This window comes from Hipposideros armiger, unplaced genomic scaffold (genome assembly GCF_001890085.2).
Source record: "Hipposideros armiger isolate ML-2016 unplaced genomic scaffold, ASM189008v1 scaffold_102, whole genome shotgun sequence".
NCBI classification, from domain to species: domain Eukaryota; kingdom Metazoa; phylum Chordata; class Mammalia; order Chiroptera; family Hipposideridae; genus Hipposideros; species Hipposideros armiger.
In genome coordinates, this window is record NW_017731452.1 from 3,071,097 (window position 1) to 3,098,396 (window position 27,300).

Sequence of the window (27,300 nt, forward strand, 5' to 3'; positions counted from 1 at the left end):
GAGCAACAGCGGTTCGAGTCCAGCCCGAGCTGAGCAGCCGCTGAGCTGCCAACAGGTAGCAGGATGGCTCAGCTTAAAAAAAAAAAAAAAAAGAATCACCTCTTCCATCAGTCTTATTTGAACTATGGTGGACACTGTCTAGCCCACAGTTTTTAAGAACAAATGGATGATATTTTATCTAGCTCTTCACATCCACATTCAGTGAAAACTAATCCGCCTGACTCCCAAAGGAAACGCTGTCCCTTTATCCCAGAGTCGGGAATTGTCAAGGAAACTGTTTTCGGGAAGTGGGAAGTGGAAAGACTGAGTCAGGGCTAAGGGCACCATGTGCCTCGCTTGCCGTGATACGAGTGATGAGGGGGACGGCCCAACGACACCTCTTGGCTGGTCTGGCTTTCCTGGCCTTGCTCTTGCCATCAGTTTTGTCTTCCCCTTGTCCCAGAGGGTATGTGGTATTTCCAGGGCACCTGGTACATTTCTATTACCAAAAACACTGCCCTCCAGCAGCGGAAGGGCAAAGATTAGCACAAAGCTGCTTTTTGTGTTCTGTTCCCCTCTTGCCTGAGGAACGCAGCGCTCTAATTAGGAACTCTGCATGAGGTCCCTAGGGGAGAAGGGGCCGCACTAAGAGCTGAATCCTGAGGGACCTGATGAGAAACTGGACTAAGAGCCCTGGCAGACAGCCCAGTGCCTGAGTTCACGAGAGCTGCCTGGGACAGCAGGCTGGCTTATGACTGACACCACAGAAGGAAGGGGAGAACCGCCCTAGAAAGGACGGGGTGATAGCACTTATGCTTTCCGGGCAGGGACAAGGAAAGCCAGGTGACAGGGCATCCCTGTGGGACAGAGACGCCAAGGTGTGAGATGTGAAGTTAGGGTGGTATGGTGTGGTTGGCATGGCGTGGTGGGTGGAAAGGACAGAACAGCCTCTCGAGAGCGCAGTTTTCTGGCATTTGGTCTCAGTCTATCCAGAGCTGAAATTGCTCAGGCACACTGGGTGACTTTTTTTGACAAGTTTATGACTTCTTTTTTAATTACCAAAAACCATAAGTGAACAAATAGGAATTGGTATGAGATGGTGGACTCCTGGGCAAGAAGCAGAAGCTCTTAGCTTCACCGACAAATGATCCCATGTTCCAGGTGCTTCCTCGTGTTATCTAATCAGATCCTCGCCTCATTTTTGAGAAGAGGAAACTTGCCTGAGGTCAAACTGCAAAACAGCCAGTGATCACACCTACATCTTATGACTAGAGGGGGGCGGCGTGGGGTGGGGGAGATGAAACACCCATCACCTGGTTCCCAACTCTTGATGGAGGATTCCCGTTGGAAAGGAAAGACCTGAGTTCAAGGAGACAAGAAAAGATCAGGTGCTGCTTGCAGCTGAAAATAATGGCAGCCGGCACACCCCACTGCCAGAAGTCTGTGCCAGAAGCACACCAAAGGTGTGGGCGCACCGGCTTCAACTTCTAGTCCTGCCTGTGCCCTGGGGCACTCCCTGTGGTGGGGGCAGAGTGTGGCCTCACCTAGCCCCCTCAGGCCTTGTTCAGACAAGCCTCCAGCCGCGTGGTGAGGTGTCACTTGTGCATAAGCCGCTCCTGAGCCAGGTTTCTATGCTGAGCAGTGTAGGCAGCAGTGCCCTCCCTTTGGGATGCTGCCTGGTTTCAGGGAGCGAGGGGAGGAAGGACTGGGTGCCCAGATGACTGCACCTAGGAGCGTCAGGGTATCTTAAATGCCACTCCCCCTGCACCTCCTTCCTGGGGCTTACATGTCCCAGGAAGGGTTCCTGCTGGGCACGTCCGCAGGCTTGTCTTTTTCTCAGCAGCTTTTGTGTGTGCGCGCCCTCCTAGGGCAATTTCGATTAAAAAATACTATCAGATGCAACTTTGTGCACAGGGAAGTTGAGCACAACCAGAGAAATGGGATGTGGGCATCCAGGAGCTTCTGCCCTGGTTCCCTGCAGACTGGACCAGACCAAACCATAGGACCTTCCTTCAGGGTCTCCTCCTCTCCGTGGTCGGCCAGCGAGCTCTCATTGCTGTGAGGCCCCAGAAAGCTGATAGGGTCGACCACCAGATCTGTGCTCAAGCAGGGTACAGGTGTCGCTGCTGGGAGTGGGGCGGGAGAAACAGAAACAGAGGGGAGCACTGCCTGGGCTCAGACATACTGGGCTTGGCCTGCCTCTACCCGTGCATCCTAGCACTGGGACCCAGGTTGAGGCCCTCTGAGGCTAGGGTTCCTTCAGAAGGTAGCTGAGAAGAGCTAATAATCCTGCTCTGCCTACCTCACAGCTTCTTTGTATGAAATCCACTCTCCAAGTGTTAGGTTTCTATAATTAATTTGTGCACCTGGCTCCCTGCTCCCTAAGACAGCCCAGCTTATGTGAAGATAAACTAGCACCACTTTGAAGAACATTTTGGCCGTGTCTCATAAATCTGGAACTGCACTTGGCTCATGACACAGCACCTCTACTGGGTTGATGTCCCAGAGAAGCCTCAGCACGTGCATAAGGAGGCAGGCTTGTTGGTGATCAGAAAAACCTGGAAACCACCCAGCGCCCATCAGGAGAGGATTGTGAAATAGTCACACGGTGGAATATGATACAGAGGTGAACGGAGTGAGCCAGGACTACCTGCATCAACACAGATGAACCCCAGAAGCAGCATTGATGCAAAAAGCAAGTTGCAGAAGACCTAACATATGATTCCAGTTATACAAGTTCAAAAACATGCAAACAGGCGATGATTGCCCCACTTTGTGAATGCAGTAAGTACCACTGAATTTACATTATTAAACTGTTAATTTTATGGATGTGAATCTCACGTCAATAAAAACGTGTTTAACTTGTATCACCTCTGTCAGTCTCCTTACAAGTGAGATGTCTAAGGGATGGAGAGTTCAGGGATGGAGGGGTTACCATGGTGATGAGCTTGCTCAGTGTCAAGGAGCTTTCTCTGCATCCCATTCTGGGCTAACAGGCATTCCAGAATGACCCCCCAAGCAGTTCCTGGAACATTCCCCATAACCTATGTGAGCTGAGTGACTCATATAAGTTAACTACTAGGTGTGCCCTAACTCGCCTTTCTCTGAAAAGTAGGGTGGGGGAGCTGAAGGGTCTTTGAGGACCATTTGCCCCCTCCCAACATAGCGGATGGTGCAAGGCCTGCCAAGTCAGCCTTCCTTCCGCCCACACAGTCTTGACAGATGCTCAGAGACAAGACACGAACAGGCCATATGTTAGAAAGATGCTGCAGCAGGCCCCGACTTGTTAGCTGCAAATAAATGGTTCTTGACCTGGATAAATGAGCTTGCAATTTGAAGACAGCAAAGTGAATTATAGTCAATGTCTGGGATTTCTAGAGGAAGTTAAGGAACTGCCCATCTTCAAACTCTGCCCAGCATCCTGAGCTGTCCCCAGGGTCCTTGGGCCACAGCTGTGACATGAGGCTGCTGTGTGTGGGAAGTGTGGCCAAACTCCTCAGTGTGTGGGGGAGGGGTGCTGGGCTCAGCTGCTCTACTCTCCTCCGCAGGGAGGGCAGGAAGCGAACCTGTGTGTAGTCCCATTCATCTTAGTTCTGATTGAATGCCTTACTTCTTCCACCTAACACTTTTGCGTTATCACCTAAGCTTGCCCCAAGTTTGAGGCACCCTGACTGACAAATAGAAGACATTTTTTTAAGTCTGGAAGCTCTGGATGCTTGAGGGTTCCAATTGAACCCTCTATCCCTGACACTTCATCACATTGTCTCATCTTTAACTCGTCTCTATCTGGACCTTACAGTTCTGTTACAGCTCTGCCATTGAGCTCCATCATGGGACCTTTGAATTTGAGGTGTCATGAGAATAGGGAGGGGAACCTGCCCATTCCCCAACCTCACACACCCCCACCCTCGTGTACCAACAGTGTCTGGTGTGACCTGTGTGTGCTCTTGAGACCTAGAAATGAGAATAAGCATCATTGTAGAGGCCTATTTTGTCTTCGCAGCTCAAGTGGTGGTTTCCAGAAGATTGCAAATACCCCATGTGGTCTAATAAAAAATAACTGGGGTTCTGTGCAGTCCCTGGCACAGAGCCCCTAAGAAGACCCTTAGAATTTACTCCGTACTCTAATGAGAAGATTCCCGAGGGAGCCCTAGATAGCTTCAGGATGGGGGCCAGGCACCAGGAAAACCATACTTGTGACTATAGGGTTATAACTGTCAGCCCCACCCCGACTTCTGGGGAGAGAGGGAGGCTGGAGATGGAGTTCATTCAGCAATGGCCAGTGATGTAACCAATTGTGCCTATGAAATGAAACCTCTATAAAAACCCCCTAAACAAAATTTGGGGAGCTTCCAACTTGGTGAACACATCTATGTGCCGGGGGGGTGTTTGGTGCACACCCCAACTCCACAAGCAGAGAGGCTTCTGTGCACAGGACCCCCTGGACCCTCTCCATCTGGCTGTTCATTTGCAGCCTTTATAACAAAACATAATAAGTAGAGCACTTGCCTGAGTCTGTGAGTTGTTTTAGCAAATATCAAACCCGATGGGGATGGCCGTGGGCTGGGCAGAAGTGTGGGTAGCCTGGGCACCCCATTCGCGGCTGTGTCTGAAGTGGAGGCAGTCTCGTCTGACTGAGCCCTTAATCTGCGGGGTCTGCACAAACTGGGTAGTTAGTGACAGAACTGAATTGAACTGTTGGACCTCCAGTTGGTATTAGAGAATTGGTTGGATCCCACTTCTGTCTGTCTCTTCCCTCAATGCCAAACATGTGCCACAGGAGACCGAAGCAGCGTGATAAAGACACTCACGTCACAGAAGGAGGATCCCCGGATTCTATCCCCAGCTCTGTTGACCAGCTTGTGCCTGCTTGGCCTTCTTTCCTGCTCCCGTTTCTGCATCTGTAAGATGAAGGCAGCTCATCCCGGGGTTAACGCTGGGACTCTGCATTCCTAACAAGCAGCCAGGTGATGCTCAGGCACTATGAGGTTAGAGAACCACTGCGTATGGCCTCCCTACCTAGAAAAAAGTAAAAAGCCTCCAGCTATGTATTGAGGAAAATTCCATCTTCTTTGATTCCTGCCACTCCAAATAATTCAAACTCTCAAATTCCTGACGCCCCAGCGAACTATTGTGAATAAGCCCAGGTTTTGTCCCGGCCATCTGCTGAGACCCACCTGCAGGAACTTTCTTCTTTCAAGTCTTTGGAGGCCCAGCAAAGAGCTGAGCTGTAAGCTCCTTAAAGCTCCGGGTAACTTGGAGAAGCAACTGAAGTCAGGCCTGGGAAGCCAGCAAGAAATTCAAACAGCAAAATCCCCCCCAGACCCAACAAACACAGCTGAAGAGGCAACGCTTTGCTGCCAGGTTGGCAACAGATGGCAAGACCCACGTGCGCGCACACACACTGCTCATACCAGCTAAAGTGAGTTTGTAGTGAGTGTGTCAGCTAGGTGGCCCAACAGCTTGGCGACGACCCAAGCCACCAGAGGCACAATGGTCCTGTCAAAACAAGCCCTGCGCCAGGCAGATTACCCCAGTTCCCAGGCCAGCGCCCGGCCTTCCTGCCAACACAAGCTCTGCCTGCACGAGGCTTTTCCTCTCTCTTCTCCCCCTTCTCGTATGTCTCTGGGACTGTTTTCATTAGAGAAGGAAACTGTGCATTGTTGGGACAGCGAAAAACAGAAACATTACACAAAATTTAGATCTCCCATAGTCTCACTAACAGTAAACGGCAATCTACATTTCAGGGCACTCTCTTTCAGTCTTTTTTCATGTTTTTATACACCTTTTCTTAGCACAATTGGAATCACACTGTACCTGTGCCGCTCAATACAGAAGCTACTTACATTTACATGTGTGGCTATTTACACTGAAATTGGAAATTCATTCAAATTCAAAATTGAGTCCCTCAGTCATACTAGCCAGAGATGTAAGTGCTCTGTAGTCACATGTGACTAGCGGCTACGATATTGGGCGGAGCAGGTATTGAATATTGAACATTGGCATCATCACAAAGTTCTCTGGGTCTGTGCTGGTGGTAGGTACAGTTATGCACTCTCCTTTTTAAAACCTATGGGACATGCTACGAGCATGTCCCCATTGACTCATTCTTTGAGAACACGATTTTTAATTACTGTGGAATATGCCATTATGTATTTGTACCATAATTTATTTTACCGATCTTTCACCACTGGCCACTTTCTGTTATACATAGTGCTATGGTGAACTTCTACAAGCAGAGTTGTCAGGGCCAGCGTACATTTTCAAGGCCTTGAACTACAATGCCCAGTTACCTCCTAGAAAGGTCTCCCTGTCTAGCAGGGCAGCTGTGCCCCTTCCTTCCTATGAAAATCCTCCGAGAAAACAAGATTCAGCAAGGAATCCCTGTCTGCCTGTCTCTGAGCACAGAGCCCAATGGTTTGGGTGAGATGTGTCTAAAACTAGGAGGAAAATGGCCACCCACGGAGAAACTGGACTAGGTCATCCCTGAGTACAAGAACCTTCTTCAGTACCAACCCAGAGCTCTGTCTCTTCAAGGGGCATTTGGACTAGGCAGATGTGATGGTTAATTTTATGAGTCAGCTTGACTGGGCTAGGGGATGCCCAGATAGCTGGTAAAATAATGTCTGTAACATCTTCTGGAAGATTCGCATTTGAATGGGTAGACTGAGTAAAGAAGATCATTGTCACCATTGTGAGTGGGCATTATCCAATCCATTGAGGGTCTGAATAGAACAAAAAGGTGGAGAAAAGGTGAATTTGCTCTCTCCTTGACCTCAGACATTCATGGCCTCCTGTCCATGGCACTCCTGGTTCTCGGGCCTTCGGACTTGGACTGGGACTTACACCATCAGCTCCCCTGAGCTTGCAAACCACAAATGGTGGGAACTTCTCAGCCTATACCTATTGTATGGGCTCTGCTTCTCTGGAGACCCCTAATGCAGCAGGAATATGTCCCAATGACTCAATTCATCACAAATCTGGTCTTGTGGCACATTCATTTATGAGTTACTATAAACGTTTTCTGAATCCATTTCCCCAGTCACCTCTCAGGGTAAGTGAGTTTCATTCATGTAAGAGGTGGGGCTTCACGTCACTTCTCTCACACTTCTCAAGTGGTTTTGAGGTTTGGTGAGCAGGTCCACCTTTGCCTTAAACTATTATTCATGACCGTGTAGCCTCCGATCTTATGCCCTCTCTGCCTTTATCCTCCCAAACTAAGGTTTCTTTTCCTGTCAATTGCTTGCCCGCCCCCTTTCTCATCTCAGTTGCCCCTTTGTTCTCCAGGTCTACCATACGGTTTTGACTGGGGACAATCAGACCTGCACACAGGAGTCCAGATTTGTGGTTCAGGCCCGAAGCATCAGTTCTTGCACCACTGTTCCTTTTTTAAGTTTGGCTGCTTCATGCGGCCTCATTTTTGCTCTGAATAAAATGGGGGTGCCCTCTTGACAATTATGAAGCACACAGACTGGACTTGTGGCCCCTGCTCCATTCAGTGCATCCATAGACAAGAGCTACCAGTGAGAATGGAGCAGCCTGAGAGCCGAGCTGGCCTGGCTTCCGGTGCTTGCAGGTGAAGAACTGCTTCGTAACAGCGGCTACAGTGAGACCCTGGGCTCTCCCAGGATGAGCTGGGCTTAGGCCACCATGGGCCTCAGGACTGGTGAAGATTCCTGCCTTGTAGATGGGCGAAGGGGTTGTCTGGGAGGAAACTGTTTAAAATCAAAAGTCACATCCTTCTCAAGAGCCTGGCAGCAAGAACAACACCCCTCCGTGTTCAGGACCTCTCTAGCAGCTGCCCTGGCCTCTTTCCGAGCTTAGTCATGGTGTTGCGTCTCTCTCCAGACTACTGTCTGGCCCAGGGGTTGCTGTGTCCTTGTTCCCTAGTCTCTCTGTGGCCTGGGTTATTCGGAGAGTAAGAAGGGAACCTGCCTCTGCTCGCCATGGTCACTTTCCGCATCTGCACCCCAAAAGGGAAATGCTGCACCTTACAGGGATGGGTATGTCAGGGGCCTTCTCTCCCTGGCGAGGAAGAAACTGGAAGTCAGAGGACTTGGGTCCCAGCTCAGCTCTGGGGGCCTTGGCGAAGACCCTTCCTCTCCCCCTGGGGCTCTTCCTGAGCAGGAAAGGGTGCGGGCTGCCTCCCTGGAGTGTCCCGTCACTGAGGGGGACAATGAGTGAGATGCTACAGGGTTGTTAGGGGACTGGGGGCGAGGGAAAGTAACAAGAAAGGTTGTCTGGAAATCCATCCCCACTTGTACTTAGGGTCTTTCTGCAAGCAGCTCTCCAAATATGCCCAAGGGCCAGTAGCCATAGTCAAATGCTATTGGCTCCTGAAGGGCAAAAGCACCTGTAGAATTGTAGACTGGTTGACTCACCCACCTCTGAAGGATGCTGGAGGTAACCGGCAGTAACTGGCCCAGACCCATTTTCTTGGGTGCACCCATCCCCCAGATGCTGTGACTAGTTGGCTGCTAACTGCTCACCGCAGCCTTGTCTCTGGAAAATTGCCCTGGGCGGAGTGGAACCTGCCTGGCCAGAGGTTACGACTCACCCCAGGGCAGGCAGTGGTCAGGGTGCAGCTGACCAGGAGCCTAACAGCCCAGCCCCTGCCCCGAGGTGGGATCAACCCCCACTCCAGAGCTTTCCAGCTAGAGCTGGGTTACAGCTGAGGCACCACTTCCCTGTTCAGACCTTACCCTTACCCCTCCTGCCCCATCCCCCCCACACACACTCCCCTTCTCTCAGGAAGCTTCTTTCAAAGAATGCCCATCTCAGCCTCTTCATAATTGTCAATGACCCCCCCACACCCCTACAATGTCTTGCACATATTAGGTACACAATATTTTTGTATAGGTGTCTGCTCACCTGGGACTCCCCAGGTCTGGGTTTCCACCAGGATGCAGGTGCCCAGCAGGAATCTGGGCCTGATGCCTTCAAATACCCTGAGAGATTTGTTAGTCAAGGGGGAAGAGACATCATTCTAAGTAAACAAGTGGACCCCAAGATGGCTGGACCCATGTCTCCCCAGAACCCTCTCTGAGTACCCCATAACTGCCCCATGGCCCAGGAGAAGACAGCGAGGTCTGGAGAGGGGCAACTGGCCCAGGTTGGAGCATGACAGAGCCAGTGTCTGAACACAGCCCTCCCCACTGGGCTCTGCTCTCTGGAATCTTGGTTTGTCTCCTCAGGAGCACATGGGACTCAGCTGCTGGACTGGGTGGCGGGGGATGGCGGGGGGTCAACATCCACATTGGCTTTGCTGCCCATACAAGACCCTGAACTCTCACTCACTCATCAAGCTCCTCCTGCTCCTCCTCCGGGAAGCCTCCGCCACCCCAGGGGGGCCAGAAGGCCAGAGCCCAAGTCCAGCCTTTCCACCTGGTCTGTCATAGTGTCTCTGGGTCTTATCCTGGTGTTGGAGGGATGTCCTGCCATGAGCATCACTCCATCCCACCCAGAAGGTCTGTCATCCAGACGGGCAATGTGCAATCTTATCTCTCTAAAACAGCGGTTCTCAACCTTCCTAATGCCGCGACCCCTTAATCCAGTTCCTTATGTTGTGGTGACCCCCAATCATAAAATTATTTTTGTTGCTCCTCTATAACTGTAATTTTGCTACTGTTATGAATCATAATGTAAATATCTTTTTGTTTTCCGATGGTCTTAGGCGACCCCTGTGAAAGGGTCGTTCAACCCCCCAAAGGGGTCGCGACCCACAGGTTGAGACCCGCTGCTCTAGAACCTCCTGCCAGCCATTCCTTCTGTTAAACATTGAGCCCAAGGGGCTTGTATAAAGAACTTGCCTGAGGGTGTCCTCAGGGCCAGAACTTGGGCCAGCCTCCAGCATCTTTATCACCCTGCGGTAAATGCAGGGGCGTGTTTCAGGGGGAGCCAGTATCGCAGCCTTAGGGGAGATCGGGAAGTAGAAAGCTTGGGGCCAGGAAAAGCAGGCTGGTGGGTAGAAGGTGGAGAGACCTGTCAGCGACCCCAACGGCAGCCGCATTTCACAGACGCTTCTCGCATGCACACCAGCCCTTAATGCCTTATATCCCGTCCTCCTCGGAAGTTGAACCAGGCACCACACTGCACACTTGGGGCTTCCACATGGAATGAGATAGGACGGGCTCCTGGGGCAGTGGCTGCTTCACTGCTCCACCAGGCCCCATTTGACAGATGGGGGAAGACATCTTAGAAAACATAAATACCAAGCCGAAGTTCACAGGGCAGGACGAGACCCAGGCCAGCCTGGCACCCAGACCCACACCTTCCCTGCCACTGGAGGTCACAGGTGACAGGGAGCCTAGTTCCTGCTCAAGTGCAGAACTCCCTAAAGTGAATCCTTTCCTGTTTTCACAAGGGTCAGTCTCACCCGCTGGAGCAGGGACACTTTCCCAGCACCCGTGGAGCCGACCCTTGGTCCCCAGGCAGCAGAGCCTCTCTGAGAACACAAACTGCTGCTCTGGGGACTCGCACCAGTGACCCTAATGTGGCAGCCGCTCTTTCGGGCTCTTTAATAATTTAGAGAATGTATACTATTCAGCTGGGCGGTTTCATCTCTTGATTCAGAAACACAATGCCTTAGGGATTGTTTCCAGTGGAGAGCGAAATTCCACTTGTCACAGTCACTGAGAATGCAGGCCTATTCCTGAAAGGGGCTCTGGTCTCTGGGTGTTTACAAACATCCTAGAAGACCAGGAGTACCAGAGGCCAAGGTGAGTGGCAGCCTGCAATTCTGCCCAGATCAGCTAATGCAGGGCACCCCTGGCAAGTCCCTTCCTCTGTGCCTCCTGCCAGCTCAGGGGTGACAGGACTGCATGGATTGGTGTGTGTGGCCCAGGGCCTTTCTCTGCTCGCTCCCTGTTCAGCTGCACCCCTTCCCCAGCCTCACTTGGTGTCAGCCCCTGGGAAAGACCCCTGCACCGGCTCCCAGAGGGTCCTTGGGAACTTATCCAGGGTAGCTTGCATTTCCTAGAACTTGGCACTTGAATTTTCCCCTCAAAAAGTGTTCTTTAAAAAAAAAAAAATCTCCCTCGAAAACGTTGCAAAATGCAGTAAGTCAGACACAAAAGGGCAAATATTGTATGATTACACTTACATGAGGTCCCTATAGTAGGCAAATTCATAGGGACAGAAAGTAGAATGTTGGTTGCAAGGAGGAGCTGGGGGAGGGGAAGAGAGGAGTTATTGTTTATTGGGGGCAGGGTTTCTTTTTGGGATGAGAAAGTTCTGGAAATGGATAATGGTGATGGTTGCACAACATTGTGAATGTATTTTATGCCACTGAATTGTACACTTAAAAATAGTTAAAATGGTAGATTTCATGTTTTGTATATTTTACAACTTTAAAAAGTGTTTACTGTGAAGAAAACTGCACAAATAATGTTTGAAAAACATTAGAAAATAGAGAAAATAATTTTAGTTGCACTAAAACCCCCTCCCCTCTTATAAAAACAGTCTTCTGTGAAATTCTAATCCATGAAGACAGAAAAAGCCCTACTCATTAATGAGCACAAATAAGTACTAAGCTCCCAGTAGGCCCTCCCTAAATATTTATTATCACAGGAAACCCTGGGGGGGGGGTTTCCTGAGGGTCTGAGGGACAGGGTCTCCCTCTGCACACAATAGTGAAAAAAAAATCCTATCCCCACCCCAAAATGATCACAGCTAATATTTTGATAGCTCCCTTTCCACACTTTTCCCAAAGCAAATATATGACATAAATGTAAACATGTCAATTTTATGAAAATAGGGTCCCACTGTACCTATTATTTGGAAGCCTGGTTTTCTTCATTTAAAAGAATATTGTAAACATATTTCATGTCATTCCGTAGCATTTGTGGGGCCGCCCAGGATTGGATTCTGTCATGTGAATGTTCTGTGATTTGTTTAACTGATGCCCGTTATTGGACCTGTAAGTTGTTCCCATGTTTTCCTGATCATCAGGAGAGCTGCAAGTGCCGTCCTAGCATGTATATCTTTGGCCACTTGTGAGTGCATGTTTTAGGATAAATTCCTGGAATTTCTGGTCAAAGGGTCCGAGCCTGTTTGGGGTTTTTGCCTCGTCTTGCCAGACTGCATGCTGGAGCCACACATCGTTTATAGCTGTTCCCGTTTATATGCTGCTTAAATGGAGTGAGAGGATTCCTGTGCTGGCCAAACTCAGCCATGGTGGCAGTTCAGGCCATGGTGCCCAGAGGGGGAGCAGGTTGGGGGAGCCAGGGTTCCCCGCTATACACATCTAAATCCTTGGAATCTATGACTAGGTTACCTCACAAAGCAAGAAATGCTTGACATGTGTGATTAAATGAAGAATCTTAAGATGGGGAGATTTTCCTGGGTTATCTGAGTGGACCCAATGTCATCACAAGGTTCTTATCAGAGGGAGTCAGAAGGGCCAGAGTCTGAGAAGGAGATGTGATGATGGAAGCAGATGTCGGAGTGATGCTGCCAAGAGCCAAGGAATGTGGGCAGGGCCTCTAGAAGCTGGAAAAGGCAAGGAAACGGATTCTCCCCCAGAGCCTCCAGAAGGAAGCAGCCCTACCAACCCATTCTGGACTTCTGACCTCTAGAAGTGTAAGATATTGTTTTAAGCCACAAAGTTTGTAGTAATTTGTTATAGCGGCAATAAAAAATTAACACACCTCCCCTCTGCCACCAGGTCCTGAAGCCCCAGTGTCTGAGGGACGATGGTCTCCCTCTACACCCAGCAGCCTGATGACCTGATCACCCCCTCCCCTAACCAGATGCCCCCCAGGAAGAGCACACCCAAGGTCCTGTGCATGGAGGACACACAAGGAGGTGCCCTGCCCCAGCTCCCAGGACCCTCCCTTGATCATACTATGAAATTACCCTGAAGGATATTGGAAACTAAACCTGCTTAAGGTCATGGGGTAACTGGGAGGTGGGGCCGTAACCAAACCCCAAGGTCTAGCCTGGCAGACTGGTGGGTTCCCCACCCACTCCACGAAGCTCAGCCTCTTTCTGTGCCAGTCTGACGTGCCTTCCTGGGAAGAGGTAGTCATTCACACTTTAGAGCGAGTAAAACAGGACATCTGGTTCCGGGTTCTCTCCCACCTGTCAATGTGGTGCTACTACAGAAGAGTAGAACTCATCTTTCACGTCGGAAACCAGGGTTGGGGCAGGTAGTTCCCATTCTCATTCACTCCAGAGCTCACAGGGTCCCACTGGCCATCTCCAACCCTGAAGTGTCCCTCTAGATCTCCCCCAAACAAACTCAGTTCTTGCCCTTCAAAGGGGAGTTGCTTAACCATGCCTGGCCCCTGCTGTTTAAGGATTCTGTGCCAGATCCAGTGCTTCAAACTATACCAGAGGCATTCAACCGAATCCCCTCAATTACCCAGGGAGTCTTAACCTCTCATCTCACAGATGAGAAAACTGAGCCCCAGGCAGGTTAACTGGCAGGCACACAATCATTCAGCTGCAAGCCGCAGAGCAAGAATTCCAACCAGGAATTCTGATCCCAGGGCCCAGAGCTGCCTGGGGTTGGCCTGTGGAGGCATTTCATTCAGTTTATTCCATGTTTCAAAATCCAGAGGTTTTATAAAACAATCTGGATTCTCTTGAAAAATCTTATTTGCCAACTGAAAGAACTCCCAACAGCCAAAGTAGGAACAATTTGAGCAAAAAAATAAAGTTGTATGGGATTATAACCCAAAGTGTAAAGTAAGTATCCATGAGTTCACACTGATATAAATAAGTGATTGGGGAAATAAATAAATGAAGGAGAGGGGACAACTACAGAAGAATTCCAAATAATGCATGTAGACACTGCGTCCTCAAGGAGGTGGAACATAGCTCCCCACTCCTTCCAAAGAGTACAGTCTAGAAAGTGGAGGAAGAAAGAGTCACCTTATAGGGGAGAACCCTGACAAACACTATCTCAGCCAGGTGATCAAGGTCAACATTAACAGCAATGTTTCATGTCCATAGTATGTACCCCTGGTATGATACGACGAGGATGGCATTTTACCTCTGGGGTTTTCCTCCCCAAATCCCATAACCGCAGTCTAAGCATGAGAACAACATCAGACAAATCCCAACTGAGGGACATTCTATAAAACCCCTGAGCAGTCCTCAAAACTGTCAAGGTCATCAAAAACAAGGAAAGTCTGAGAACCTGTCACAGCCCAGAGTTGCCTAAGGAGACATGATGGGATCCTGGAACAAGACAAGGATAGTAGGGAACAACTAGGACAATGTGCATAGAGCATGGACATTAGTTCATAAGGATATATCCATGGTGACAGATGCGCCATGTAGTGCAGGATTATTATAGTGCTCACGGGTGCCTCCAAAGGCTCACTGCACTCTCCTGGGCCAGGTGCTCCTCTGACAGACAGGTCCCCGGTTACCCTAGGGGGTAGGGGGCAGAAACGGAGCCGCCTCCCAGAACTCTGCCCCTCTAGACACAGCAAAGCCCAGGGGACAGAGGCCAGAGAGCTGGGTATGAAGTTTAACTCTGTCCAGATTTACTCTATGGCTGTGTCCAAATTCCCTTCTCTCTCAGTGCCAGGAACAACAATAACCCCCTCCCTGTGGCCCTGGTCAGCCCTCAAGGACCTTCTTAGGGTACTGGCGCCTGCTCAGGCATCCCAGCTGTTGCTTCTGGTGTGAACTGCTAGTTGTGAGGCCCCTAGAGCCTGTCATCTGCAGGACTGAGTGAGTCACCCAGGATCATTTGCCTGCTGGGGGTGGGGTGGGGTGAGGAGTGGCACGGGGTAGTGAGAAGAAGCATCCCTGCTTTCACAGACATCTGGTAGTGTCAGGGGAGGACACACAGTGCCCCGATGGAACCCCTCTGGCTGCCACAACCCCACACACAGAGGCCCTGGGTCCTCCTTGGAATAAGTGAGGGCCTGGACAGGAATCCCTCTTCCTGCACTAAGGGAAGAGTTAGTAATGTCCCCCCAGAGTAAGCAGCCATAAGCAATCATTGGGAGTCAATTGGAGGCAAGGACCAGAGGATGTGGAGGTCCTGGCCCCAGGTCCTGGCCCCTTCCCCTGCATTTCCATTTCCCTGTACCCAGAGGTGTTGAAGGAGTCTTTCCCCACTGCTCATCCATTTCTGGCCCAGGGACCTTGAAATAGGGAGAAGCAGCAGAAAGAGTAGGCGATAAGAATCCAGCCAAGTAGAAGGGAAGGAGGCGAGAAAGGCTCAGTGAGGGAGGGGCCAGGGAGGCCTCTGAGACAGAGGGCACGTGTGGCTGGCAGCCCGGGCACCAGGCTGAGCTGCTGCTCCCAGCTCAGGAGCCCCCGTGCCAGCTGGATGCGGGTGGGTGGGCACAGGCAGGGCTGCCTGCCAGGCACACACAGAGCGTCCTTTGAGGAGGTGGCAGCTGTCAGCCCAGAGCCCCCTCTGCTCTCTGTGGCCCTGTCTGCCCCCTCCAACAATGCCTTGCCAAGCACTGGGCTGGGGAAATTGAGGTGCACAATTGGGAAACCCCACTCAAGGGTAAAGGTGGGGGGTAACCCTGCTCAGTTGGAGCAGGGAGGTACCCTGGCTCATTGGTTCAAGAATTGAGCCCCAGGCCTTTTGGCAGTCCTCAGCTTCCCCCTTTCTTGCACATCTAGTACCCCTCTCATTGCTGGTGGTCATTGTTAGGATTCTCCCCAGGACCCTCAGGAGAAAGACCAAGGCAGCCCCACCTCTTGGAAAAGAAGGTTGGAAAGCCTCCTCCTGTTAATGGGGATTTTGAGGACTGGGAACTGTGGGCCAGATCCAGATCTCTGGGGAAGCCCGCCTTCCACTGCTTCCTCCCTCTGTTCAATCACCTTGGGTTTCCTGGTACTTCACACCTGGCAGACAAAAAAAGCCTGTCCTCTTGGGTACCTGCCCCCACAGATTTCCTAGGGAGCTGGAGTTCTCTCTCTACCCCCAGGTCTCTCCATGAGTCTTGGCTGTTGCCATCCAGTCTCAATAGAACCAGCTCTTTCTTCCTGTGGATATGCTGCAGTGCTGACCTCCCAGGACACTGCCCTGGTCCCCAGAATCTTGGCCTAGGTGTTTACTCATCCTCTCCCGGCAGTAGCAGCCATTTACCCAGTGCAGCTTTGCCCAGGAAGCGCCCCCAGGAAGCAGGGACAGGCTGTATGTGGTGGGTGCCAGAGCAGAGTGGTCAGGCCCCTGGTTCTGTCTTCTGGTAACAGGGGGATCTCAGGGCCTTAGACTGTTATATGCATCGGGAGAACAGCAAGGCCTACCTGGCAGGGGGTGGGAGGATTAGGGCGCATATATATGTGCCCACTGCCTGTAGATAGGATGTTTGGACACCATGTCAGGTGTGGAACAGATAAAAAAATTGGGGGTGTTTAACTCAAGGAAAGGAAGGCTCAGGCAGCAAATGCCTGTCTTCCAGAGTCTGGGGGCTGGACCCTGGCACAGGGACACCTGGCTGTGGGTGACCCTTGAGTAGGGGTTACCTGGAGGCAGAATCCTCTCTAAAAGCCAACCCAGCTCCAGATGTCAAGGTGACCCGACTATGAGCCAGGCTGTTCCTGGGGTGTCCGGAGCTCCCCATCCTTGGGGGAGGAGCAATGGGGGGAGTGCAGAGTAGGCAGAGGAGCACTGGGTGGCCCGTAGGGGTTACCCAGAGTCTCTGGGGTTTCAGTTGGGGGAGTGGGAAGGGTTTCTAGGAGCCCTGCTCAGCTAACATGCAATTGCCTTCAAACACAGGAACTGAGAGCCTGGCCAGACCACAGGGCAGGCGCCCAGCACCCTAGGCTGGGCAACGTAGGGGGTGAGAGGGTTCTGACCTCCAGAACCAGATGGGCACACAGGAGATAGTGCGACTCGAGATGGCCCTTGAAGGATGGGTAAGAGGTGGAGACCGAGCTCCTGGGCCTCGTTGGGCCGACAGAAAAATGCAGGGGTCCAGGGTCCTCGCCTTTAACGCTGCCCCCGCGGAGGAGACGGGAGGGGGGAGGGGCCGCGCGGGCGACGCATGCGCAGCGCGGGCTTGAGCGGCCGGACTGTCCGGCCGCCGGGAGCGCGCAGGAGCCCGCGGGGACTCCCGAGAGCGCCGGGACCCGGTGCCTTGGGCTCTGAGCGACGCGGCGGACAGAAGCCCCCAGCGTGCCGGCGCCGCTGCCCGTCTGGGCTACGGGAGTGGCGGCCAAGATGTCCGTGCCGGTGAGTACCGATCGCCGGCCGGGACCCCGGGTCGGCCGTCCCCCGGTCGGGCCTGCGACCTAGCGCCGCCGGCTGCAGGCCTAATGCTGCGGGGACTCCTGAGCTGGGGGTCGCCCCCCACCCCCGGGCCTTCTTGGGTCGGGGAATGGGGGCAGCTTGGGGGCGTCTCCCCCAATACGGCCTCTCTGCCCCCTGCTTTGCTTACTGTCCTTCCCTGGAGAGCCGCCGGGTCGATGGGGTCCGTGTAGTCTCCTTGGGGAGCCCTCCAGGATGGCTGGGTTGGCAGGGGTCTTTGTTGGCCCCCGGGAAACCCCTGAGGCAGCTGGGCCAGGCAGGAGTCCGTGCTGTCCCCCAGGACCGCTGGGCCAGGTGAGGGGGAAGGTCTGTGCTGTCCCCTAGGGATAGCTGCCCTGTTGGGCTCCAGACACCTTACCGCGATGGCCAGGCCTGGAGCCGGGTCTGTACCTCTTCGGAGACACCCGTCCCCCCAGGACAGCTTGGCCAGGTGGGGTTATGCCAGCGCCCCAGAGGGCTGATGTACTCAGTTTCCTGGGAAGTTTTCTTATGCCACTGAACCCCCAAAGGCTCAGGGCCAGGCCCCTTTCTCCCTCCTTGGGGGCTTTTCTTCTCCCCTGATACCCCCTCTTCTTGGCCCAGCAGCTAGGCTTGGGGAGCTACCAGGCCATGGCTCCACGTTTAGGCCAGTATCTGGAGGCATCTGGGCCCCACCCTACCTCCTGAAGGTGACCCAGACTACCCCCAGTCACCAGGCCTCAGGTGCAGTCCCCAGCCCGCTTTACCGATGGACAGCCTGAGGTGGGGCCCAACACCCTGAGTCCTTCATGGAGGGGGTGCAGTCTGTAGGCTGAAAAGCTGTGGCCTCCAGCCATTGTTTCTCTGAGGAGTCAGGGCTTTCCACCCTTGACAGAATGGGGCAGTGGGCCAGAGCACCTGTCCACCTGGCCTTGTTTCTGGGACTGCTCCTCACCTGGGGGACCCCATCCTTATGGTGAAGCAGACAGTTGGGACTTCCTGGCAGGGCAAGTAGCCTCTTAATTAACCACCGTAGCGGGTGTGGAGATTACTGGAGGAGAGATGCTGTGTAAGTGCAAAGCATTGTTATTATGGAATTAAAGATCCCAGCTCCTGCCCGCCTCCAGAAGTAGTAATGCAGAGTTACAGATGAAAAAATTAGGGTTTCCAGACAGTGCTGATGTGAACACACACACCCCCCCCAACCCCAATTTATTCTGGTTCAGAGCATAATTGCCTCATCTTTGGAAAGAAAGAAAGAAGGCAGAAAATGCCTGCCGAGCCCTTCTCTCCTGCTCTGCTTTCCTACAAAGCTCTAGATCTTTCCTGGGGACCTGCCCTGACCCCGTGGGCACTGGCTGGAGGGACGAGGTGGACCACCTGAGCCTGTTTGAGGGCCTGGGTCTCCAGAGCAACAGTGAACAGAGAATGTGACTCAGGCCACATCAGAGTGACCTCAGTTTGGGAGATCTGTGTTTGATTTATTTTGACTGTCCACAGTCACAGCAGAGGTCTGGACACAGAGTCTGGATGGCACGCAGACCTGTGCCTCAATGGCCCCAACTATAACAAGAGCAGGATGGGCAGGAGGGCCAGGGTCTGGGTGTGACTTGGACAGACAGGCACTGCTGTGGACACCTGCTGTGGACACCTGAAGCTAAGGCCTGTTCGGTATGTCCACACCGTTGCCAGCTCCGAGTAACTTCCCACCCTCCTGCCTGTAGCCACAGCCCCCAGAGATTCTACAGGGGGTAGGTGGGGGTCTCACCTCTGCCCCCTACATGGCTGGGCTGTCAGATCACCCTGGGACCTTGGGCAGTGTGTGAACTGGTGGGGCTGGGAGGAGAAGTTCATTTCTGGAGCAGCCATGAAATGTTCAGAAAATTGCTTTCATGTGCTGGTGAGTGGTGAGGCCCCTCAGAGGCTTCCAGGCCAGGCTGCCTGCTCAAGCCCTGCTCTTGGAACCCAAAATGGTGATTGCCCATGTGGTACTCATGGACACATTTGGGTTTTAAGCACACCCGTTCATTTGGGCAGTCTTTTCCTGGATGGGGCTGACGCAGGCACTTTGGCCCACAGAAATTACAAGATGCTTCAGAATGGAATGGGAGGTGATGGCAGGGAAAGAAGGGGTTGGGACGGCCAGGTTGAGCCCGGAGTGACTTCCCGAGTGTTAGAGCAGGAGGACCCTCTAGGGATCAGCTGGTCTCACTCTGTCATTTGACCCACACAGGGTCTGGAACCCAGAGAGGGGACGGCACACAGGGTCCTCCTGACTCCCGGCACAGTGCTCCTGCCTCTGCCCAGAGCTGAGGACAGTGCTCACGCAGCACCTGGAGATGCTCTTCCTGGCGGGGCTCTGACGTCTGCCTTCCTGTTGGGCATTGCCATCTGGTGCCTCGGTCCTGTCTCTTCCCTCTGGGCAGGCAGGAAGCATTTGAAAGGAGAACAGCTGTGCCACCTACCTCAGTCCCCTGGCAGGCACTGGCATGATCCACGTTTAGGAGTGACGAGGTGCTGGCTGTCCCCTGGCACTGTCAGGCGAGAGGCCAGCCTCCAGCTTGTAGAGAAGCTCTCTGCTGTCTGTTCCTGCCTCTTGTTTACTGTCTGAGAAATGGGCTCAGCCATTCCAGCCTCTCCTCTTCCCCTTTATTGAATGAGTGAAGGTGCTAACATGTGTGGAGAGTGTCCTGTGTGCCAGGTGCTGGGCTCAGGACTTCACAGGCTCAGGGAGGACCTGTGTCTTGCCAGGGTCGCATGGCCACTGAGAGAGCCAGGGTGAGAACAAAGTCTGGCAGGATCCAAGGCCAGAAAGTGAGCGTCATCCTGCGTGGCCTCTCTAATTGTGGGGCTTGTGGCTTGTTGAGCTGTCCACAGAGGCCAAGTTTGCTGAGAGACCGACCCTCTGCTTGTGGCTTTCCAAGTATGAGTTTATATAACCCCTTCGGCACCCCTGGGAGGCTGTGCAGCAGGGTGGGTCTAGCCCTGTGCGGCCCCAGCAGTGGTCAGTGGAGATTGGTGGATCAGGCGTGGCACCTGGTTGAACCTCTGCCAGTGATCCGGGGACCCCTCTGTGCCTGACTCTGTGCCAGCCAGTGCTGTGATGGGATTGCTGGACAGGGAGCTGGGAGGCACTGGCCTGAGCAGTCTGGCCATGGACAGCTGGAGCCTGGTAGAAAGGGCTCAAAAGAGGACAGTGGGAAAAGGTAGTGTCCAAGTCCAAAGTCCTCAGTTCTGTCTCCACAGCACACAGCACGCTCCTCCTGCCACACCCCCTCCTCCCACCGAACTTTGCCTCTGCCTGGCCCTCCCTCTGCAGGAAGTGATCTCCAGCTGCCACCTCGCTCACCAGGTCACTCCTGCTCACTCTGCAGTGCTCAGGCAGAGGGCATCGGCCCGAGAAGCCCTCCAGGCCCCCCATCTGTGATTGTGTTTATCATTGGGGTTACTTGGTTGCCATCAGGTTCCCTCTCCAGACTGCAGGCTTCCTCAGGGTAGGACCCGGGCCTGCTTGGCTCCCCTGTCCACCGCATTGCCCCAGGTTGCCCTGGCCGCCTGCCCAAGATATGGCCCTGGGAGCACCGATGAGCCCCTGCAGGCAGGTCGCGGTGCCCTTGTGCAGAGAGCCTGGCGTTTCAGCCACTGTCCCAGAAGCCTGAGTGGGGTTTCTGGAGAGGCTGCTTCTGGGTGGGGAGGGTGTTTTTTGGCTCAAGGACAAGGGCTCTAGAATGAATAGTGCTGGCTCATCTGAGCCCCTCTGAGCCCTTTCCTCATCTGTGTTATGGGGATATAAACAGCACTGAGCTCTGGGGTTTTGTGAGAACTTGGCAAGGGTCGCATAAAGCTCTCAGTAAGAGACTAATCAGTCATAGCAGCTACTGTTGTTGAGGTTATCATCTTGATCCTGACACTGTTGGCTGGGGCAGTGGCCAACACCCACCCTTGGCTCCTGCACAACCAGCCTGAGGAGGGTGACCAGCCCCCTGCCCCGGCGATTCCCCAGGGCCTGTGCAGTCTGCCTCCAGTGTCCCTTTCTTTATGGTTGGTTTGGTTTCTGCCAAGGCCTTCGTGGTGGCATGGCCTTGGTCCCTGCCCTGCCCCAGCTTGCTTGCAGGACCCGTCCCATGAAACTTGGATAAGCCTTGGATGGGCAGGTCCTTGTCCTCACCCCATCGACAGAGTAGCCTCCAGTGGGGCCACCAGCTGGCCTACCGCTTCCCAGGCCAGGTAGGTGCCCTGCCCTGAGTGCCCCAGGAGTGAGTGCAGAGTTGCAAGTGGTGGAAGCCACTGGGACAGTGCAGGCCTGTCCTTAGGTGTGGTCTGCAGCAGCCTGGTCAGCAAGGGGCGGGCAGGGCCATTGGCGGGAAGGAGAGCCCCCCGAGGTGGCCCAGAACCTTAAGGCAGGGGCTCAAGCCTGCAGGTGAGTCAGTGGGCGGTAAGGCTGACCCCCACTTCCCACTGCCCGTCATAAGTTTGTGCTCCCTGCAGCTGGCTGCACCTGCCCTCCCGTGCCCTTCCCTCTCTCGGATCGTCGCCTTCCCAGCCTTGACCTGGCCTCATCACAGTTGCTTGCTTTGTATCCTCATCAAACCTATCGTGTCTTTGGCCTACTCGTAGTCACTGTTTGCTGGGCCAGTGTCTCTCCTACTTCAAGAAAAGGAAAAAGAGCTGGGGACACGTTGGGGACCTCAGGAGAGGTGGCAATTGGATGCCCACACTGGCAGAAGAGATGGTCACAAGTTTCAGCTCTAAAGTTAATCCCTTCTCTAAGGGGGATTAGAGGCTGAGGGGGTTTTTCAGTCATTTTAATTTATTATTTAAACCCTGCCAAGTTCCAAGAAGGATTGGAAGCAGATTATAGTGAAAGATATAAACAGTCTGGGATCATCAAAAGATCCAGAACTGTGTAATGTATGAGGAAGATAGGCATGCCAATTTAACTTGAAGCTCCCTGACAGCCAGGGCAAAAAGGTAACTTGGTGGGTTTAGGATTGCAATACCTATTTCTGGTACTTCTAATGCCGTGTATTTTTTCCCTCTGTGCTTTGTTTTATTTTTACGAGTTGAGACTCTTTATCAAGGTAGATTTTCCATATAGTGAAATGGACAGACGTTAGGTGCACAGTTGGATGAGTTTTGACTAACGTAGACCCCATGTGACCATCAATCAAATCAAAATAATGAATGTCTCCATCATCTCAGAAAATTTGCAAGTATCCCTTTACAGTCAAGTGCCCCCCACCCCACCCTATGGTGGCCGACATTCTGATTTCTCTCATTACTGCTTAAGTTTGCCTGTTCTTGAACTTTATAGAAGAGGAAGCCAATAGTATGCACTCTTGGAGGTTTGGCTTCTTTTATTCAGCATAACGGTTTTGAGATTTCCAGCCACGTGGTGTGTATCAATAGTTCTTTTCTCACAGCTGTGCCGAGAAGTCTTCATTTATGAATATGAATTTATGTCCTTATCCATTCTCTTGCTGATGGATACCTGTCTCTAGTTTTGGTATGCTGTGTAATTTTAAATCCTGGAACACTGATAGTGTTGTCAGTATTTTGTAAAACCTGATATTCAATGACATGTGCCTTGAGGCTTGCCCAGAGAGTTGTCTGCGCTCCCAAATCCTGGATCCCCGAAGCTACGTGCTTGTTCAGAAGGTGGTGTGACCACATGTCTCCCTGTCCAGAGCCCTCCCCAAGTACCTAGGGTTTGAATTCCCTCTTCCCAGGTTGCCTGTGGGATGAAGCATCTTAGGTTTTTGAGTCACCTGTGTTTTCTCCTGGGCCCCTTTCCACTCCAGAGGTCCTGGCTGGGAGAGGCTTCTAGGAGAGCAGGAAGTAGGGGAGGGTGGAAGCTGTCCTGGGAGCTGAGCACATCTTTCCACCCTTCTCTCCATCCTCCCCAGATTCCTGGGCTCCCTCCTCTTTGTCCCTGGCCACCTGCCAGGACAGCCCACAGGGCAGACACTCCTGGCTGCTCCTGCTTCAGCTCTGGGAGCCCCCAGCCCAGTGGAGACCCCACCACTCAAGAAGCTGAGGCGGGGGATGGGGTCGCTTGGGAGCCACTCCTTGCCTCCCTAACACCAGCATGACACCAAGGGAGTTGGCATGGCATGCCTGCGCTATTTTTACAAATCTTTACTGTTATTTTTTCTGCACAGTGAGCCTTAGCAAAAGATTCACACATCTGCTCAAATGTCAACTCCAAAGAGGGGACCTCCCCCCACCGCTTCGCACCTTGTATAAAATAGCCCCTCGCTGCCATCACTCTGCTGTCTGCTCTGTTCTCCTTCAGAGCCCTGATCACCAAAGATGTTCACGTGTTTATCTGTTTGTGTCCCCCCGCACCTACCCACCCAGTGTCAGTTCCCTGGGACCTGGATGCGTTTACAGGCAGCAGCATCCTAGTAGCAAGTAGGTGCCAAAGGAGTGACAGGCGCACTATAACTGTATAGTGATAGACCCCACAGCCAGCCACCCCCCACCCCACAATCCCTAGGGGAGACCCTGCCCATACCCCTGCATTGGCTAGCAGACCTGAGGGCAATAGGGCTCCAGAGAAAGATTTTGCCCCAGTCTCAGCTGAGGTTTTGTTCCTCTTGTGGTTCAGAAGCGAGGGGAAGCTCAGGGCACCCGAGCAGGGGTTGGGAGAGCAGGGAGGCCTTGGTGGGTGGAGAGCACTCATGCCTCCCGGTGCCTGGTGGAGTGGGGCTGGTGTGTGATGGGGTGGGTCATGGGTGTGCTGCTGACACCAGGGCCCTGCTGTGCCCTGTGCAGCCTGAATGTACCTTCAGTCTGGTGGCCTGGCGATGGGCAGGGCACTTAACAAATGCACAAACAGAGGCTCTGAAAGCTGCAGGGATGGGCTGAGGAGGGTCCCACACCATATGGAATCTTTAATGTTCTCCCCTGGGGCAGATGGCGCCTTTCTCTGTAAGCTGGAGCAGGCTCAGGTGGGATGCTCCACAGTGTGGCCCGAGGAGGGAGAAAGAGCAGTGCCTTTAAGTGGCTGCCTTAGCTCTGTATCCACTCCTTGTACTCCCACCTCGCTGCTCCCAGAGCCCTAAGGGTCCCTCCTGTGATGCCACTTGCCCCCTGACCCACCCATCCCAGCTGAATGGCTGGGCTGCACTGTTCTACCCTCTGTGCATCTCTGTGAGTCTCTCTGGGTATGGGTACCTGTGCTCCTGTGGGAAAGCAGGCTGGGGGGGGGGCACCAGATGGCATGTGACGTGCCACACACACACACACCCCGACTGTCCTGATGTGCAGGGGCTGGTTGCCATGGGAAGAGGCAAGAGCAGATGGTGGGCTGGGGCGACTTCTTGTCCCTTGTCCCTGCCTGCCCAGGCTGTCAACCCAAGCTGGGTGGCCACCAGCAGCTAAGCTTTCTCACGGAAGACAGGGACTTGCCTCTCCTGCTCCCAGCCCCCTCTCCTCAAGCCAGGACTGAGCCCCAGCCCCTCCTTCCTGTACCCGCATTTCTTCTGCCAGCTCATTTCTTCCCCCAGGCAGTGTTGAGGGGCTGCTGTGGAGTGAAGATGCCAGGAGTGGTGTCGCCAGTGCCAGCAGAGAGGGCACGTGCGCCCAGGACCCAGCCTTCTCATTACACACGTGGGCTCCTGGTTGTTGGTCCAAGCCCCTGCCCACCTGCCAGCACTCAGGGAGGTCCCCCACCTGGAGAGTAGAAGAGGGGGCTGCAGAAGAGAAAGGGGGACTCAGGACACTGGGATCAGCGCCCTGAGTGGGGCAAAGAGCCCCTTGGAAGTGCTCCAGGGCAGAGCCTGCCCACCCCCTCCAGCCTTTGGCTGCTGTGAGCAGAGCCCCTTTCTGAAGCAGGCGTCTCCCTGCAGGTGCCTCTGCAGCTCTTCAATTTCCAAATTAGAAAAGCAACTAAAAGAATTCGGGGAGTGTGCTGATCCTTCCAGTTCAGGTTCCTGGAAAAAGCCAGAGTGGGAGGGAGGGAGGTACAGGAAGGTGAGAGGCACTGGCTTTCCTGGAATCTGGGAGACCAGTCTGCCTCCTGTCCTCATCCAGTCCCCCTCTTCCTCCCCTGGCTGTCCCTGTACCAGGCAGCTCCACTCCCACACCTTTGGTCCTGGCCCTGCGCCTGCACCCAAGTCTCTGGGGACTGGCCTAGGAGGATGCTGAAGGGAATGGCAAGCTGAGGGATTTAGCTCCAGGCTATGGGTCCCGCCTCCCACCCACCCCACCCCCCGCAGAGTCACCACTGTAATGACAAATGAACTGCCCCATTGGTCACTCCACCCTCCAAGAGGAGGGAAGGAGAGCAAAGCTTTTTATGGCTGAAGGCTCTAACATCCGCCCTAAATGTGCATGCTGTGTTCTGTCTGGGGTCACCTGGGTGCTTTTCCATGGGGACACGCCTGGGTAGCTAGGTTATGATTACTGCTTTGCCACTTCTAGAATGGCAGCGCGACCTGGGCAAGGCACTGCCCATCTCTCAGCCTTTGGGTAGTGGTAGTTCTGTCCCGGTCCTCAGGGTGGCAGCGAGGACCAAGTCTAGCCTGTCTGTGACAGTGGTTCTTGATGCAGCTGGGCTCACCTCTTCTCCAGGCCATCCGCAAGCGGTCCCCGCACCCTCTCCCAGGCACAGCTGGCTCCAGCTCGCACGCCAGTTTTGAGCTTGCCAACGTGAGTGGCCAGCCCAGGGGGAGGCTTCAACACCATGTGGCCCCCCAGATACATCATTTCTTCCTGTCCCTGGGGCTGGCAACACTCATCTCCGGCCTCAGGAAATCCTTTCCTGCTGTTGCTCCCAGAGCCGGCCATCCGCTGACCTATTCAGCCAACCTCCTGTGCTGCTGGGAAACCTTTAGGAGGGAAAAGCGCTGCCTGTAGTCACACGATGTAAGCCGTTGGAGCCCACTCTTTTCACTTCCCATTGTCATAAGCATTGCCTTGCATGATTTCTGTCTTTGAAAGTGGCCATCCTAGTAGCTGCACAATATTCCATTGAGGGGCTGTGGTTGCCTCACCAGTCCCCTATACTTGGGCATTTAGGTAATGCCCCTGCTTTGTTTGAAGTTATAAATGCTGGAACAGACATTGTTGGGTCTAAAGCAAGAATTGTTCATTGTGCAATGGGTCTGACCTGAAGAATAAGACCCAAAAAGCCCAGAGAGTGGGAGCCAGCTTCCAAGCTCTTCTTCCCACTTAGAGTCTGGGATCGATGGACACTTTAATGGACAGATGAGAACCAATGTCCCTGTGGGCCCACCATGTTCCCTATACAGATAGCTACTCCAGGCCCCAAGGGGAGGGCTTGGTGACATCTCCCTGCAGCCTGTGAGCTCATCCTCAGCCTGGCTGGAGGTGCCAAGCTGCTGCTGGAGGGACTGACAACGGTCTAGGAGAGGACTGTGCCTGGGCAGCACTCTTGCATCTCCACCAGCAATACCTTCTCCCTGCTCCTTCTCATCACAGGCTGCTCCCCTTCCTGCCTGCACATTCCCCTATACCCCATAAGGGGTTGAACCTCAGTGTGTGTGGGGTGGTGCTGGGCCCCAGTTCTCAGCTGCCTGTCCTTTGGGGTCTCCGAGTGCCACAGGGTCCTTGGCCTTCCGAGCCCAAGTGCCCCTGCCCCTTGATTCCCTTCCTGCCCTGACCTGATGGTGCTGCAGGGCAGTCAGGGTCGACTGGTCTAGCAGTCCCACCTTCCGTTCCCTGGCCACCAGCTCTGTCCCCTCTGTGTGTGGGAGTCTGTGGGATGGGGCAAGGGGCAGTAAACTGGATCTTAACCTCTTAATCTGGAAAATGGGGCTAATTATGAAGCCTGTTTTGCAGAATTGCTGTGGGCATGAAATGAGCACGTGACCATAGAGCCTTGGCCCAGGGCCTCGCAGAGGCTGTCCTAGGGGCTGCGTCACAGAGCTCCTTGGCAGTTGGCCCAGGAGGGTCTGCTTCCCTCATACACCATACACCCCAGCCATAGCCTGCCCAGTGTGTTCTGTCCTATCTCCCCCAGGTCTGGGAGGGGGCATTCCTCTCCCCCTCCAACTATACCCCCCTTCCAGCACAGTGGGACACAGATCCTAGGGCCTTGATTCCAAAGCGGAAATGCCATTCTGGGAGGCACAGGCTGGGGAGTTGGGGGGTGGGGGGTGGAGTTG

General features: G+C 53.5%; 1 protein-coding gene across 1 annotated transcript in view; it reads left to right on the forward strand.

Annotated features, from left to right (window-relative positions):
• The first annotated feature begins 16,939 nt into the window (after window positions 1-16,939).
• Window positions 16,940-27,300, forward strand: part of BCAR1 (BCAR1 scaffold protein, Cas family member) — a 35,294-nt gene continuing 24,933 nt past the window's right edge. Inside the window, exon 1 of the mRNA XM_019646437.1 lies at window positions 16,940-17,134. Within this exon, the coding sequence (XP_019501982.1) occupies window positions 17,123-17,134 (12 nt within the window). The 5' untranslated portion in view covers window positions 16,940-17,122. The remainder of the gene's footprint in view (window positions 17,135-27,300) is intronic.